At 42.2% G+C, this 17,376-nt stretch overlaps 2 protein-coding genes across 10 annotated transcripts in view; one reads left to right on the top strand and one right to left on the bottom strand.

Moving 5' to 3' along the window:
- POLQ (DNA polymerase theta) overlaps positions 1–1,639 on the top strand; it is a 133,109-nt gene extending 131,470 nt beyond the window's left edge. Inside the window, exon 30 of the mRNA XM_074974884.1 lies at positions 1,072–1,639. Coding sequence (XP_074830985.1) covers positions 1,072–1,185 — 114 coding nt within the window. The 3' untranslated portion in view covers positions 1,186–1,639. The remainder of the gene's footprint in view (positions 1–1,071) is intronic.
- A 5,426-nt stretch (positions 1,640–7,065) lies between these two features.
- STXBP5L (syntaxin binding protein 5L) overlaps positions 7,066–17,376 on the bottom strand; it is a 428,399-nt gene continuing 418,088 nt past the window's right edge. For 8 of the 9 annotated variants that reach the window (XM_074974780.1, XM_074974789.1, XM_074974814.1 and 5 more), the window contains 3 exons: positions 15,259–15,370; positions 14,614–14,834; positions 7,070–11,882 (listed from right to left, as the gene is read on the bottom strand). In XM_074974780.1, coding sequence (XP_074830881.1) covers positions 11,841–11,882; positions 14,614–14,834; positions 15,259–15,370 — 375 coding nt within the window. In that variant the 3' untranslated portion in view covers positions 7,070–11,840. Of the gene's footprint in view, positions 11,883–14,613; positions 14,835–15,258; positions 15,371–17,376 lie in introns of all 9 variants that reach the window. The other variant, XM_074974797.1, reaches the window with a different exon arrangement.

The raw sequence follows: 17,376 nt of genomic DNA, 5'->3' as shown, positions 1-17,376 counted from the left end.
TCCTACAGCCCAGTATCTCTCTCGGGGCACTTTCCCTGATATTGAGTATTTTTCCTATTTTATTTCTTAATATCATGCCAGTGCTCCTAGTTACATCCCTATGTATTGCACTAAACAATTCCTTTCCCTCACTAAGATTACCATCATACAGATCTTCAGACATCTACAGTGCAGACTTCTATGTTCAGCACACATCTTACCCCTTGCTTTGTCAAGCTAGATATATTAAAGCAGCTTGCTATAACATGGGGTTTATTTCTTCACTATGTATTTTCTGTACCCTCAATGTCATGATTCACGTTTCTGATATCAATAGCATACACTGAATGGAGAATAGAAATTTTTGTGGGACACAGGTCCATTTGAGCCTGAAAAGTCTGAAAATTTTAAAAGCTTACATTGGGGAGATCAGTCAGGCAAGTGGGGAGATAATACTGAAGTTCTGGGTTAATTTAGGAAGAACTCTGGCTGTCTTAGATTTTTAGAAGAAAAAGTTGACATTCGTACAGTATAGTACGTGTTGTAATACCTCTTTCAGTATGTTACATATCTGTGTGATTGTTTTTATTGTGATCATGGGTATTATGACATTCCATTGGGATAATTTTGGTAAAATTATTTTCCCAGTTGCTTGTAACTGTCTCTTGTAGAGTACCTCTTGTACTGACACAATGAGCTCTTTATTCCTGGGGATCCTTGCTTTGTGTTTCTCCGTTTATGTAGCTCCTCAAATGATTTGCTTTAACCTCTCTCATTTGCATGTTTTGGGAAGAGTGTTTGGTAGAATCTGTTTCTGGCTGAAGCAGGAAGATAGGTCTCCAGTGTATGCAGCTCCTTAAGAAAATGTATTAATACTTTCCTGAGTCTCTCCTTTCATATATCTTAATCATACTTGAAACATTCAGTCAGATTCCTGTCAATGGAGAACCTATCCAAACACACAAACACAGTGGAAAGCTCCAAGCCCCTGACCTGCCAAACTAATGATGATGAAATGGAGCATCTGAAGTGTGTGGCTCTAGGTCCCTCAACAGTGCATTGAAACTTCTAACCTTGTTTGTTTCCTTTCAGGTAGCTCAGATTGTCAAATACGAGATGGAAAATGCCATAAAACTCTCAGTGAAGCTGAATGTTAAAGTGAAAATTGGGCCTAGCTGGGGAGACCTGCAGGAGCTGGAGTTGTGAGCATGAAACAAGACCCTCTCGGATGATGAGGCTTCATGCTCCATGGACTCTACAAGGCAGGTGCCAACGTACGCACAGGTGGAGACATTATTAACTGCACACTTATTATCCAGCACACTTATTATAAATCCAGCAAGTTGGTAGCTAATTGGTGCCTTTCTTTTTACTAAGCATGTTACAGACTGGCTTCTTAAATGTGTTTTAGAAGTGTTGTATGAATTCCCCCAGGCAGACTTCTCTGTGAGGTCAGATGGCAGGCAAGGAATGTTTACAGTTTACAGTTATTAATTTCTAAATGCTAATATTTAAATGAATTCCTGTTAAAATATGTAAATTAAGGCTATAGATTTTAAAAAACCCAAACCTAATGAATTTACTGCATCTGAAATTAAATGGACTTTTTAATACAATAAAACATAAGTCACTCAGGAAGTGTTCCTGCAGAGCTATGTACAGGAGAAGAAATAGGATGTCACTGTATTTGTATTTAATGACAAACTTTGTGCATGTTCAACACTTTGAGCCCTGCTGTTGTCCTCATGTGATGGCAACATTTTTGGAGATGGTATTAAAGTGTGGAAATGATTTTACAAACAGATTGTGTTTTATGAGTAGAACATTGCCTCATGGTGTGCGTAAGCCAGAGCAGAGGATTCTCTTCGCTAGAAGGAACACTCTTAGCCTGCTAGGGCCTTAACGTTTTAAGGAAGTCATAGGTTTGTTGTATCCCTGTTGCCCCCATGCCGTTCATCTTAGAATTGACCCTCAGAGGGTGATGTTGTTTTTGTATAAAAACAAAACATCCTGGAAAAGTCCTAATCTGCAATGCTCAATTTAAAAAAAAAAAGGGGGGGGGGCAAACAAATGAAAACCTTACCTGGGGAAAATCTGGAGCCAGGTGACCAGAAGAAGCAACTTTCCCAGTACGTGCATTTTGGGGTCTGTCATGTTGATGAGTCATTTAAACAGTAGCTGACTTCTTGCTGTAAATGACTCAGCCTTAGATACCAATCTTTCCCCTACTTTAGTACAATTACTACTGATCAACCTGGACTGGAGATTGTATAGATTTCACCTTTCACCTCTGTGATAACATCTTCATTTCACTTAGGATGTTTAGATGGGGTAGGATCTGAGTTACTACAGAGAATTCTTTCCTGGGTGTGTCTGGCTGGTGAGTCTTGCCCACATGCTCAGAGTTTAGCAGATTGCCATATTTGGGGTAGGGAAGGAATTTTCCCCCAGGGCAGATTGGCAGAGGCCCTGGGGGTTTTTCGCCTTCCTCTGCAGCATGGGGCCCGGGACACTTGCTGGAGGATTCTCTGCACCTTGAAGTCTTTAAACCACGATTTGAAGACTTCAATAGCTCAGACATAAGTTAGGGGTTTATTACAGGAGTTGGTGGGTGAGATTCCATGGCCTGCATTGTGCAGGAGGTCAGACTAGATCATAATGGTCCCTTCTGACCTAATTCTATGATTCTATGATAAACAGGTAGAATATTTTTTCTAGGAACATAGGAATTGTGATACTGGAGCAGTCCTGAGGTCCATCATGGACAGTCTCCTGTCTCTGGTAGATACCAGCACCAGCTGCTTCAGAGGAAGGGATTAGAACCCCACATTAGGTCCTAATCCCTAAATGCTAGACATTTGGTTTAAACCTTTGAAGCATGAGGTTATCATCTCTCTTACAAAATATCATGTGAGCATTAACTATTATAACTTTGGAATTCTTGTTATCCATATAAATGTCTGGTCTCCAATTTGCTGCCGTTTAATTTCATTGACTGTTCCCTGGTGTGTTATGAGACAAGGAGAACAGTGTCCACAAAACTTGCCATTCTAGCCTATTCTGGTTCATGTTCTGTTCTGCTCTTGCAAGGCTGACTGAAGTCTTCAGTTTCCCCTAAGGGTATGTCTACACTGCAATAAAAAATCCTTGGCACCAAGTCTCAGGGCCCGGGTCAATTGACTCAGGCTGCAGGGCTAAAAAAGATGCTCAGGCAGGTGCGTGGACTCTGAAACCTCGGGAGGGGCTGGGTCTCAGAGCTTGGGCTTCTGCCCAAATTTGAATGACTGCACTGCAACTTTTAGCCTTGCAGCCCAAGCCCTGCGAGCCTGAGTCAGTTGACCCAGTCCAGCCACAGCTATGCCACAGGTCTTTTATTGCAGCATAGATGTATCTTGGTTAACTCTCTCCGGGTCTGTGTGTGTCAGCTCATTGCTATTCACAGTGCCATCAAAGGATAGAGAAATTGCTCATCCCTGGGGCTAAAAGCTTCTTTTGTTCCATTCTACTGCAGAGAGTTAAGCACCAGCACTTGGTTCTTCAGTGGAACCTGCCCTCCCTCTTCCAGGTGCGTGCTCCTGCGTCCCTTTTGGGAGCAAAACACCTCAGAGGGATGGAAACTACTTCGTCTTAAGGTGCCATTCTTAATTGCATTCGTGATAGCTGCAAAGTAGGGGAATTAAACTCATTTTAACTTGCATGAGAACTCAAGTTTTTGCATCCCCCTGGAGTTTATTCTGGAGACTCATTCAGAGTTTCAGGTTAATGAATCTTTCATTTCACCTTTGTTGCAGTGACTGCTCTGGTCACAATAGTGAACTCCACTGCCCAGTTTTAAAACCCTCATGAGTTTCTGAAATGCCTTTTCCTTATTGTCCACTTTGCTGAGCACACCTACCATCTCTTCCTTGTTGTGAGCAACTGCCCAATCAACCATGACAGCTCCACACACTAGACTCTCTCCTGCCTGGAGTAGACAGGAGGTATTGGATCTCTTGGCCAATGGGGAGAAGAGGCCGTGCAAACACAGTTACGGACCAGTCATCGACATGTGGACATCTGCGAAAAGATTGCACAAGGATTGCAGGCCAAGGGGTATGATACAGACCAGCAGCAATGCTATGTGAAAGCAAAGGAACTGCAATAGGCATACCACAAGGCCAGAAAGGCCAACAGTCAATCTGGGGCTGAGCCACTGGCCCACCACTTTTACAATGAGCGGCATACCACATTTTGTGGAGACCCCACCAGCACCCTCAAAGCACTCTAGATACGTCCAAGGAGCCCGAGACACAGACCCCTGCTGTGAACAGCAAGGGGGAAGAGGAGGGACACAGCAGCAGGGGCATCCAGCTATGCCATGAGCCAGGATCTTTTTGAGACTCCACCATTCTAGCCAGTCCCATAAGCCGAATGCAGACAAGCCCGATGAAGGGGAAGGAACCTCAGGTAAGCGTGCATGCATTTTTCTTTACAATGTTTAAATATAGAGATGATGCCCAGCCCAACCCCAACTTAGCAGGAGTCAGGCATTGACTTTTCATTGGTTTACTTCTCCGAGAGGTGGTAATGGTACGACAAACAGAGGTAGAGGTATCTGTTTTTCATTCCACGGTAGGGTTGGGTGGGAGGGCATGCAGAGCAGCTTCTTTATGTCCATAGGGTTGTTCCTTGTATCCTCCTGAGAGATCTTGATGAAACTTTTATGGAGGCTCTCAGCAACCCTTTCTTGAAGGCTTCTGGGGTGGGCTGCCTCATTTGATCCTCCACGATAGGATCCTTTCCCATGCCATTCAACAATGACTTCAGCAGGCACCATAGCAGTAAACAGGCTAGTGGCATATGGGCCCAGACAGTTTTGGGACACCAGCAGCAAGCGTTCTTTTGTTGCCCTCAGGAATGAGATATCAGCTAAAATCACCACCACCTGTGGAAAATAGTGGCACTATTCAGTGCCATTGGACTGTACTTGTACCCATGGAAATAAAGGCCAAATAGGCAGCTGCTCCTTGATTGTCACCGACAACCTTCAATTGTTTTCACTATGTCCCACAACAAACTGTCCTCAAACAACCATCATATCCTCCATTGGTACAGTTCTTCCTGTGGCATCGCAAATACGAGAGAATTGTTTGTTCTGGGTTTGCAATGCTCATGAATGACAATAGAGCTCTTAGAGATGGTGAACAACAAGAAGTGGGATCTATTTAAAAAAGGCATGAAAATTATGGGGTATGTATAGCTTTATGGGATAGAGAAAGTGGCATGATGGGGACTTGACCCCCCACTTGCTTCCAGTCACCCCTGCATGACTTATTTCTGCTCCATCATGCATTGCCAAAATTTTCCAAAAGACAGTGCACTGGATGATGGTGAGTGGGACACTGGGATAGCTACCCATGATGTGCTGCACTGTGCACTGACATGCACTCCTAGTGAATACATGCAGCACTGGTGGAAGGAGTCAAGTATGCACTCATACGTGTGATATACTAACTGTAATGACTTTAGGCTGATACAACTTGCATCTACCAAAGTTTGTTGCACCAGAGGACCTGGCTGTCCCTGGCTGTCAGGCAGGCTCTGAAGTTTTAAGTATCTCCCACTCAGAAGAGTAGTAACACTTTTGTTGTGAAGGCTGAAATGAGGGACAGAATCCACAATAACAGCTCAGTGAATTGTAGCTTGAGCCGCTGCCCCCTTCCCCCCCCCAAAGCCATGACTGGGTCCAAAGTGTATGGTCGTAAGTGTTAAATCCCATGCTGTAAGAGGTGTAGCACCTTTCCTAGGCTCAGAAAGCGGAAGCATTTCCCACTGATGTTGAAGGCTCATTTCCCTGACCTCCACCTCACAGTCGCAGTTTGCTCCAACCTTGTCTGCTGACATTGCTTCAGGCCGGTACCTGTTCCAAGCACTACTGTACACTGTATAGGGCTCTTTTGGGTCATTGCTTGCAGCATACGGTGTCTGTAATTGCTGTTGCTGGGTAGGATGGAAGAAGAAAGACGTATGCTGGGGGATGATTGCTCACTAGTAATTCTGTATATCCTGCTCCATCCCTTCTTCTCCCGTCCCCAGGCAGAATAACTTGACGTTTCTCTCTGACCTTAGTTTGCTTGGCCAGTCTCTAGTTGGAAGGGAGGTGGAAAGATTGGTGCTTGTTCATTAGCTTTGACTGAGATTTTTGTCTCCTTGCAGGTGAAGCAACAGAATCATATTGTGAGTAATTACCCCACATGCTCCTGTTCACCTCCCAGGCAAGGAGTAGGGGTTTTCACAGCAGCCACTCGTGCAGAAACACTCCACGGCCATCTGGCGCTTGGATGTGGTGTACCATGGTGATGGTGTTTGCAGCTGGGTCAGGTACTCTGTAAAAATCATAGTGCGCCTCTGATATGGAGGTGGGGTGAAGGGCCCTGTCCGTATGCTAGAAGACCGACAAACAACATTGCTGTTTCCTAAGACTGAGGGAATTGGGCTTATTGGGTTTATGTATGTAGAACATGTGTAGAATTGGGCTTATGTGTGGGTTTATTGGGCTTATGTGTGTAGAAAATGTGTTGGTTTTTTGTGGTTCCTGTGCCATTTTATGTTCTCTAAATTTCTTTGCATAATACAAGTGACCTGTCTAAGCAAGTGGTGCAGCTGTAACTTACTCAAAGCTTGCGAGGGGGAGGGGGTGTTAAAAAGTGCTTCAGTTATTTAGGAACACAGCTCCTAGTGACAGTATGGATGCATTTTGACCCTGGAATCTTAGGCAGGAACTCATGAGCCAAGGCAGTACAGCACTGATAACCCCAATGGCTCCCCTTTCCACCTCTCTGCTCTGCCAGCATAGTGTGGGAGTCCCAGACAAAATGAAAATACAGAAATAACAGCTCAAGAGACTAACTTACAAGATGGCACTAGTGGGGCCTGACCTTGTATGGAAGTTGTAAACCAAAAAAAGCTATGTGTAGAAATGCCTACTGTAGTAGGGATGCGTAACTACATGGAATATGCATTATAAACCCTTTACCTAACTACATACCCCTGAAACTAGTGTGAAGTGCCTGAAAAAAGAGAATTACACAAAATAATGTCAATTCTTTCCTTTATTTTCTTTCCATCAGTTCTTTCACCGGGAACTCAGAATAGCTTCAATCAAAGGTGCCTTAATTTACCTTTGTGATGCCAATTTTAGGGTACCTGTCAAAACAGTAAATGGTTAGTGGAGCAGGAGGAGTGTGCGCTTCACTCCTGGATTTAACCTTCATTTTGAAATATAGGTGGTGCCTCATTAATAAAAAACACACATAATTTGTCCACAGGTCCTTGACAGAGCCAGAATATTGGACACTAGTTTAAAAAAAATACAATTTTTGATTTTAGTCAATCACATAAGAGAAAACACACGAATGGAAACTCTCTTTTTTATATGAATTACACCTAGATGAAGCGTTGTCAACAAATGGAAACATGCAACTCATTAATGAGAGCGAGTGTGTTCTTACTGAGACCTTACAAAGGCAGAATTAATCAAGACTGAAATATATTGTGTTTGCATTCACCTTTAGGTCATGAAAAGTGATGTGGGATACCCAGAGTAGAATACTTAAAGGGTGCAATTAAATGCAGTCTGCAATTTGCCTGTGATATTATAGACACAATTTATAAATAGAATAATCCTGAGGTTGAATACAGCATTTACATTAGCTGTGATGTTTTTCCACATTAGATACATACAGAATTATTTTTTCGGTATACAATTTATTTATTATAATACACACAAGGAATTGGGTGTGATGGTTTCTGAAAAAGGAATATGTAAAAAGTTGTACAGAGAATTTTTGTGATAACTTCACACACGTCTAATGATCAAATATCTGTTTATATTTAAATATTTATGCAAAACCTATATTCTGTTTAATACAGAGAAAAGATGTCTAATTTGGATTCAGGAATGCAGTCAGACCACATCTACTCACAAGTATAAACAGTTGGGACATAGGAATGTAAAAAAATATGATTTAGAAAATCTTATATGATTATAGGGAACAAATCCTGGTGCTGTTACAGAATTTCATTAGATTTTTTTAAAATTTTAACTCAGAATTGAAGTTTAAAGTGGTCTAGGTCTAGGAGTTGGCTGCATGTAAAATAGTTCTTACTAGTAAGGACTCATCTAATGAGAAGCCACATAATGAATCTAATTTATTTTATCTGCCTATTGCACCCCTAGCTGTGTGTGTATCTTGTATATCTGATTGTTTGGAATAGTGCATATTTTTGGGGGGAGTGAAAAATGTATTTTCTAACATAACAAATTTAATTGAGCAATATTATGCCAAAAGTGTTGCTAGAGATAGTCTTTTATACTTTAAATCTAATGTAACCTATCTGGAGTTTGTACTTTTTAACTAAGAGTTTAGATGTTGAAAGAGCCTAAAAGGTATGGATTTTGCGTGAGCTGGTACTGGCTTGGTAGAAAAGGTGAAAGCACGTTTGATTTCAACAATTTTCTTAGAAAGACTAGTGTCCTAATTTTCCTCTCAGCAAGTAAAATCATTGCTATGATTATCAGCTTGAAGGCTGCAGCTTTATTACTCTCATTATTAACAAAAAATGTTTAGGGTAGGCCTTTTAAAAATCCCACACTCCTCCTCATGTCACAAGAAACTAACTGGCCGGCTTCCCCCACCCTCCTTAAATTTTGAGGTGAAGGCTTTTCCCACATCCACGACAAATCTCAATAGAAAGCATTTTAACAATGTGCACTAACAAACTTATACAACATATACATTACATATATATATTTATATATATAGAACGTTCTATATACAAACATATACAATTTTTTAGATCTCTACAGACTACAAGAAAATTAATAATTATAGTCACAAGAGCTGAACATTACAGAAACAGGAATTTGTAACTTTCTGGAAAGATGTACAATATGCCAAGGAAGATATAGTTGTGATCTCCTGGGGAGTTTTTCTAGAGAAAAAGATGATGGATTTAAACATTCAAAATTGTATGTTTGGGGAATCTAAATTCTTCTTTTGTGAAGTCAAGAGGCAAACTGAAAGCTACTGGCTGGCTTTCCCACTGATACAGCGTGGTGGTAAGTTAGAGACTGTTGATAGAGCAAGTGTGATGGAAATGACCTGCTGGAGGCACATTTCCCTTTGCACAGGCTGTAGCTGTTTAAACTGACTTGTGCAACTGCTTCATGAGGGAGTGAGCTCTAGCATCTGTCTAAGGAGGCTCCCATTGCATTTAGGATCATAGGTTCCTGAACTGATGTTAAGTAACACCTTTGCCTAAAAGCAGAATAGCAAGCCAAGAATTTCTATATATTACAAACCTAGTACCATCCTAAATCTGCCCACACAGGGATGTGTGATGCATTTATGGATACTGTAATGTCATTGAATTGCAGTGGAAACTCCCAGTGTAGCCAGTAGAGGAGGCGTACATGGCACCACCCTTGAATATCTTTTTCATACCAGATATATTAGTATAGAAACAGGTGCAGTAAGTTACAGAACAAACTCATGTCCCTGGTAGAATGATTTCCCTCCTGTTTGGTCTGATCCTAACCCAGTGACAGTTTAAATACCTTCTCGAGTCTTGCAGATAAATTAGGGAACATATCCTCTCTAAGGTGTTTGTAATGCTGAAGTGCCCACAAGATTAGTGATTCAGACTAACTATAGGCCAGAGTACATGTAGAGTAAACATGCAGTTCACATAGGGGCTGGATTAGCCATAAGGTCTATAACTGGATTATAACGGTCAAAGCTGTCATTTTAACCTTGCCCACAGCAAAATTTAAAAATTCTGTATAGCAAAAAATTCATATTGAGCCATAACAGTGTAAACCTTAATGATGCCTCAAACTTGTGCCATAGCCTTAATTCACACAGCTTGTGATGCCAGACTTCTGAATCCAAAACCTATATCTAAAATTGAGCTGAATTAAATATCAAAGAGGTGTTTTCATCAGTGAGCACCCACCCCACCACTAAAGCTATGAGAAAGGAATAGCTGTGAGAGTTAGCAGTGCTTTCCATGGAAATGCAGAATCCAGAGCAGTGTCTTGTGATCAGGAGTGTGCATTAAACTGTCATGATACAAACATGTAGGAAGTTAAAGCAAATCTGATGGCCATGGCTATTTGGGAGATCACTAGCTGCAGCTGCTTTCTCAGACCATTTTCCTTCAAAGTGAATTCTCCTGATGCAAAGTGTCCCTGTCTCTCTCTCCCTAGTTTGTACTTGTGCATACTTGCTGGCAAACATGACGTTGGCACTTTGTTCCCAAGCCAATTTTAGAATCCATCTGACTTCACAGTTGGTTACTTTAGAAATTATGCTCATGCAGAGGAGTAAAACTGAGCTGGGGAAGGCAACTGACTTTTATGTAATGGGAATTCTGTTCAGGCAAATGCATCATGATAAACTACTCTGGAAAAGAATCGGACAGTATCTGCGAAATGAAGAAAACTAAAAGCCCATGATGGAAACCACATAAAGCCCCGGGGCAGCAGTTGAGGTCTGGCAACAGCTTTGCTGAGATGAACGGCCTATTTCACCAGTACCTTGCACCTCATGTAGGCCTTTACACTTGTGCAAAGTAGGTATAATGTGCTCCTGAATTCTCCACTCACTCATTTCTATGGCAGTGTTTTACACCAGCTTTGCACAGGTTGTAAGTGGTGATATACCAGGCAAGACAGTGGAGAAACCGGTCTAGATAAAATTAAATCTGCAGGGCTTTGCAGTTTAAACCTGTGGCTGGTGTGATCAGCCAGCTTTTAATTGGGTTACTGTGCAATTTGCTTAGCATCACTTCAGTGCATTGTGAGGGAGAACTCTTTCCTGCAAGCTGCTGAAGTCACTGACTTGAGGGGATTTACCAACTTGACCCACTGGGCCCTCTACTTTCTTCAGCTGAATTCAATAAATTACTGACTCAACTTCTAATATTGAAGAAACAAGGCAACCAAGTGATTCAGCCACTCCTAGGGTGACACATGGTATCATAGCCCCCTCAAAGGATACTTGAGCTGAATCTAGCAAGCTGTACACATCTTTCTTTCAGAAAATTAGTGTTTATGGAAGGGGTTTCCTGCACTCTTTGGATTGTAAAGACATCCTCTACTCTCACTTAAGTGACATCCCAACTGGCTCCTTCACAAACACTAAATAAAGCATTTGGATTGGATTTGGATGTTTGTTTATTCTTTGGATAGGAATTAAATAGCGCTGATGATTTCAAGCTAAGGAAAAGAATTAGCAGCAAATAAGAAAATGCAGTTCATCTAATTTTTCTGTCCAGAGTAGCAGCAGCCATGCTTGAAATGTACTGGCTGGTTGTAGTGTAGTTTTTAAAAATAAAGATTTTTGCTGTCTTTAAATATTTTTTGCTCAGCATAGAAATAAATCCCTTTTTCTTCGGTCACAACATGCTTTCTTTTTAAGATGTCAATTGGTCATGCAAAATTGTATTCATTTTTTAATAAGTGCATTAACATTCTAGGTTTGTACAGAATATTTTTAACCAGAGACACACTCCACAGTTCATTCCTAGAGCTTCTGAAAAAAGCTACATGCCAACGTGACTGTCCAGTTGCTTTTGGAAAAAGATTTACTACACCGTGAGCCAGGTATTTTGACTAAAAGACCAATACAAGTCTAGGCTCTATTTTGTGGGTTATAAAACTTCTCCTTGACTTCCCGCTTGTGGTGAATCCAAACAAATAACAGGAAAACATTTCCTAGGAGAAAGTTTTGCTTCTGGCCAGTGACTGGTAATGTTGAGAATAGGTTCCGCTTCCCTGAATAGTGTTCTCATCAAAGCCAAGCAGCTTCTTTAAAAGTCTAAAACTGGTACCATTTCTTGTCCTTATATTTCAGCATCAACTACAGCGATGGGAAATAAGCAAAATGAAAATTAGATACAAAAATCTCTTTTGCTAATTGTAAAGACTTGTGCTAAGTTAGTATGTGGTAGAACTCCACTGAGTTAGTGGTATCACAAATGGAGTAGGTCCATTAATTGTCATGGACTTCATAATCAAGTAGAAAAATTGGAGCAAACAAATAGTAGCAGGTTGAGCTTTGCCAAACATGTCATTTACCTCTGCTGCCGTAAAATAACTTTTTTTTTTTTCTTTCTGGAACTTCATAATTAAGTGTTAAACCTCCACAAAGACCATTATTTACCCATAGCTCTTATTCACTGAAGAGACACTTCTCAGGGAATTCCTACTTTCGCACTCTGCTTTTTGCATAAGGTGAAGTAGGAACTGCTATAGATTAGGGTACGCTAGGTGCCTTGCCTCCAGAATACCATCTGTCAGTACACATCTCTCTGAGGGTATTTTTTGCCTCACACTTATAACAGTCCATAAGAAAACCAAAAACAAACATTCTCCCTGGGGCACTAGGTACATGGTAATCCAGCTGTACCGATATCTGGAAAACTGGAATTACAGTTAAATATTCCTTAATGTACTTCTTTTCAGTTGATTCCTACTCTTAGGACTATAGAATCATAGAATATTAGAGTTGGAAGAAACCTCAGGAGGTCATCTAGTCCAATCCCCTGCTCAAAACAGGACCAAACACCAACTAAATCATCCCAGCCAGGGCCATAAAAACCTCTAAGGATGGAGATTCCACCACCTCCCTAGGTAACCCATTCCAGGACTTCACCACCCTCCTAGTGAAATAGTGTTTCCTAATATCCAACCTAGACCTCCCCCACTGCAACTTGAGACCATTGCTCCTTGTTCTGTCATCTGCCACCACTGAGATCCATCTAGATCCACCCTCTTTGGAACCCCCCCATCAGGTAGTTGAAGGCTGCTATCAAATCCCCCCTCACTCTTCTCTTCTGCAGACTAAATAACCCGTTACCTCAGCCTCTCCTCGTAAGTTGTGTGCCCCAGCCCCCTAATCATTTTCGTTTCCCTCCGCTGGACTCTCTCCAATTTGTCTTTTGTAGTGGGGGGACCAGAACTGGATGCAATACTTCAGATGAGGCCTCACCAGTGCCGAATAGAGGAGAATAATCACTTCCCTCGATCTGCTGGCCATGCTCCTACTAATACAGCCCCATATGTTGTTGACCTTCTTGGTAATGAGGGCACACAGATGACTCATATCCAGCTTCTCGTCCACTGTAATCCCCAGGTCCTTTTCTGCAGAACTGCTGCTTAGCCAGTCGGTCCCCAGCCTGTAGCGGTGCATGGGATTCTTCCGTCCTAAGCGTAGGACTCTGTACTTGTCCTTGCTGAACCTCATCAGATTTCTTTTCGCCCAGTCCTCCAATTTGTCTAGGTCACTCTCGACCCTTATCCCTCCCCCCAGTTTAGTGTCATCTGCGAACTTAATGAGCTGGATGATGGGATTAATTGCACCCTCAGCAATAAAGATGTTGAACAAAACTGGCCCCAGGACTGACTCCTGGGGTACTCCGCTTGATACCGGCTGCCAACTAGACATTGATCTGTTGATCACTACCCGTTGAGGCCAACAATCTAGCCAGCTTTCTAGCCACCTTATAGTCCTTTCATCCAATCCATACTTTTTTTAACTTGCTGGCAAGAATACCCTATACCATAGGGTGACATCATTACAGAGCAAATGTCTCCATGCTAAGCAGCCTATTTAGAGCAAACCAGTTTAGCATAACACACTATGGTCATGCCCCCCAGTTTCCTGTGCCCCACTTGTTCCCTTGCATCCAGATGCACACCTGTGACCCACCCTAGTTTCCCCCTCCCTGTTCAGCACATCTTGTGCAACTAGCAGATTTTTAAAAGAAACAGGATTAATGGTAATATTTCTCCTGTTATTGTTCATATCTGAACATTTGACAGGAGGGATAGGCACACAAAATCTTCAGAGCAATTAATGAATATTGCTCCCATTGTTCCCAAAAGGACTGAGGACCCTACGTTGTCCTCTGATTTCAGGAGCAACACTGCTGCGTTGGATGTAATGGTCATATTAACTGAGGGCACTTACTACTCTCCCTCCCACTGAGAACAACAGGAGATGGCAGCAGTTTTGAAAGACAGACATTTATGAAGAAAACATTGCAGGAGACTTGGGCATTGGTGGCACCCTGTTCTCTGTCCATGGCGCACAGTTTAGTTTCCTGAGGACTGAACTTTTTGGTCTAATTGAAGTCTTTGGACTTAATATAGGGATACTCAGGTGAAATGTAATGGCCTGTGATACACAGGAGGGCAGACTAGATGATCTGATCATCCCTTTTGGCTTTAAACGCTATGAAAATATGGAGTAAGTGTAACCAAAGTAGATGGCTGTCTCACTTTGCAGAGAGCCTGAAACAACAGCTCTGAGGTGGGAAACTACCCCATTTATTTCAGTGGGTGCAGATGTGAATGACGATACTTCACTGCTTATCAAAGCATGTAGAAAAGGAGAGAAAGTGTCATATAATGACAATCTACACCAGTGTTCCCCAAATGTATGGGGAAGGGTGCTGTATAAATTAAGGTATCAGCGCTTGGGGGACAGTGCTGGGTTTAATTTTCCTGAAGGAGGTTCAGCTTTCTTAACTTTGGGTAACCCTGGGTAAGGAAAACTCTCTCCACAGGTACGTGCGAGGAACCCATACCTCATGTGCATGTTTGGAAAATGCCTCTGCACTAGCCATCATGCTTGCAGTCTTTTCATCCAGTTCTCCCAGTCTCTGTCCTCTCTCGTCAAGGGCGAGGCGCGCACGAGCCAAGTCTCCGATTACCCCTCCTGCAGCTCCTTTCATACCCTCGATTCCACCCGAGCCAGGGATGTGCTGAGCCAGGCTCCGAGAGGCTTTTCCTGCTGAAGCCTCGCCAACTACACAGGGAAAGTAGAGTTAGCTCATTCCCCCATCGATAACGAGAGAGTTCATTGCTAGTTCCTCACTCCCTTGCTGCTGTTTGGGGTGTACTGTGGCACACAGAGACTGCCTCAAGCTACCCAGGCAGGTTTGATACTGGTGCCCTCTCAAACCTGTTCTTCAGTAATTGCAGCGATGGGGCCTTTTTATTGTTCACTTGCTCTTACTGGGAAGAAAGGAAACATTTTGGATAGATAGAAACAAGGCTCTGAAACGTCAAGCTCTTGCTCCTTCTAGTAACCTGTGGGGACAAATTCTCTTCCCTCCTTCATAGTGTTACCTTTAACATTTTTAACATCCCTTCTTTCCTAGATTGTGTCCTGTCCTTGTATCGGTTTAACTGTTCTGTGTCTTCCGTTAGTTTCAGCAATAATCACTTACACAGCTCTTCTCTGTCAAAAGTCTGCCCACTTCCTCCAAACAGCCCCTTGAGAAATCCTCTGTTCTGGGCTTCTGGTGTTTCCACTGGGGTAAACAAATCCCCAAGCATGTCCTGGCCAAAATCAGACAGAAGAACACATGAGGGAACTAGAGGGATGAAGATTGTCATTTACTTTAAATGTCTAGATTAACATAGAGTCACTGACATCAGATGTTTGGCAAATAAAAGATAAATTCTGATCTATGTAGCATGTTATATTTCAAAACCAGGGCTAGCAGGGACAACATTTGACTTTCAGTTTGTCTGCAACATCAATTCTTTTAAAAAAAAAAAATTCTCATACTACGTAAAGCATAGCATTAAGCATTTGATGTCCGGTTACTACGAGAGCTGGGTCACTAGTGCAGATAAAATGTCCAACCAGAGCCACTCACATTTAAAAAAAAATTAGTTTGTGTTCATTCCCCTGGTGGGTTCACATTTTATGATTTGTGGAGAGCAATTTTTGCAATGAAGCCACAACATAAAAATGTTGATTAAAATGAAGAAATCACGATCAGCTGGTGAGCCGCAGAAGAGACAAAATTGTTGAAGAAATGACTTTGTGAATTATGTGCTTTGCACTAGTGATTATCCAGGCAACCAGCCCATCAATACTTCGCAAAGAGAAAACAATTAAAGATGAATTTAGTGCTTGCTGAAAGGAAGCAATTTTACAAAAGGCCATTGGCTTCCCTCCGAGAGCCCATCACTGGATGCTAGCTGTGCCTACCTCCCACTTAATTTTACTATTTACACAGCACCAGTCGTGCACAAGACATTTACGGACACAGCTGAAGGCATGGTCTCTGCCTCCAGAGAGCTTATACTTGTATCCTTCAAACCAATGGTTCTTTAGAAACAGATCTAGCTATCAAAGTTATTTGCAATCTGCTAGGGTAACTACTTATGTAGCAACCATTTGTGGGGAGATGGCTTCAGTACATTAATACTACTGCTCTGCCAGCTGGTAGGTCAGGGTGGGTGAAACCATGGCTCTCTGCCAATGCTCCTCCCTCTTGCTCTTGGGGGAAGAGGGGGATACTGGGTGTATAAAGTCCTTGCTCTTCCTCTCTGTGCAGCAGCCGTGATGTGAGCAGCTGGAGTGTGGCAGTGCTGGGAGGTAAGAGCCTTTTTCCCTTACTTGGGCTAACACAAATCTAGCCCATCCCCTAGTTTTAAACCCTTCTTCAGTGATGTAGTTAGAGTCCCTCCAGTAATTTGTAAACAGTTGCTTCCACTCCTCCTCCTCTCCAGTGAGCCCAAGCCTGGCTGCAACACTCACTCCTCTTAACAATTCTTCAGTGTTGAAAATGCCAGCACTCTGTGATAACTTCTGCTGCTCAACACATTCCCGTGGTCTAACAAGAGCCGGCAGTACCACGTCTTTTGTTGGGCATCCTGGCTCTCTGCTCATTATACAACCTCAAGCTTATTTCCTTTTTTTCACTGCTAATGATCCTTCCCCAATAACCGCACACAATTCACTTCCTTCAATAAATGACATTTAGAGTGCAAAAAATCTAACAATGAACTAGCTTTTTACTTTCCTTACACCATCGCCATAGCTGCTGTATTTTAATGTGTAGTACAATCTGAGAACCTTTTCCCACCTGCAAATAAGGACTGTATCGGTTACTGTAGTGGAAAATACTGTACATAATTCAAAAGTATGTCCTAATCACTAATAGATTTTTTTTGGAGATTTTTAATGGTTTATAATCCAACTCCGAACCCCTGCCCTTCTACCCTACTGAGTGATTGCTGAAGAAACTGTAATAATGTGCGGAGTGGGGCCTGCATTTACTTTTAGAATAAAATAAGCAATACTAAAGTTAGGGAAGGAACAGAAGTTGTGCTGATGCACTTTCCCTTCAGTTAGACCCATGCTGGTATTGAGTGCCAGACATTTTTAAGCAGTCCCTTATAACATTTTGAAACTGTTCCTCTTTCAACCAGAGCAGCACATTAGGACTTTGCTATACTTTGTTATGGCGAGTGCCAACCTGCTTCAAATCTGGATCAACTTAGTAGGAACCAGAAGTTGTTACAGTTAATGCCAGTTTGTGGACTTAGTC

This window comes from Natator depressus, chromosome 1 (assembly GCF_965152275.1).
Source record: "Natator depressus isolate rNatDep1 chromosome 1, rNatDep2.hap1, whole genome shotgun sequence".
In the NCBI taxonomy this organism is placed as follows: Eukaryota; Metazoa; Chordata; order Testudines; family Cheloniidae; genus Natator; species Natator depressus.
Note: the sequence above shows the minus strand (reverse complement) of the source record. Positions and strands in the feature narration are given on the sequence as shown.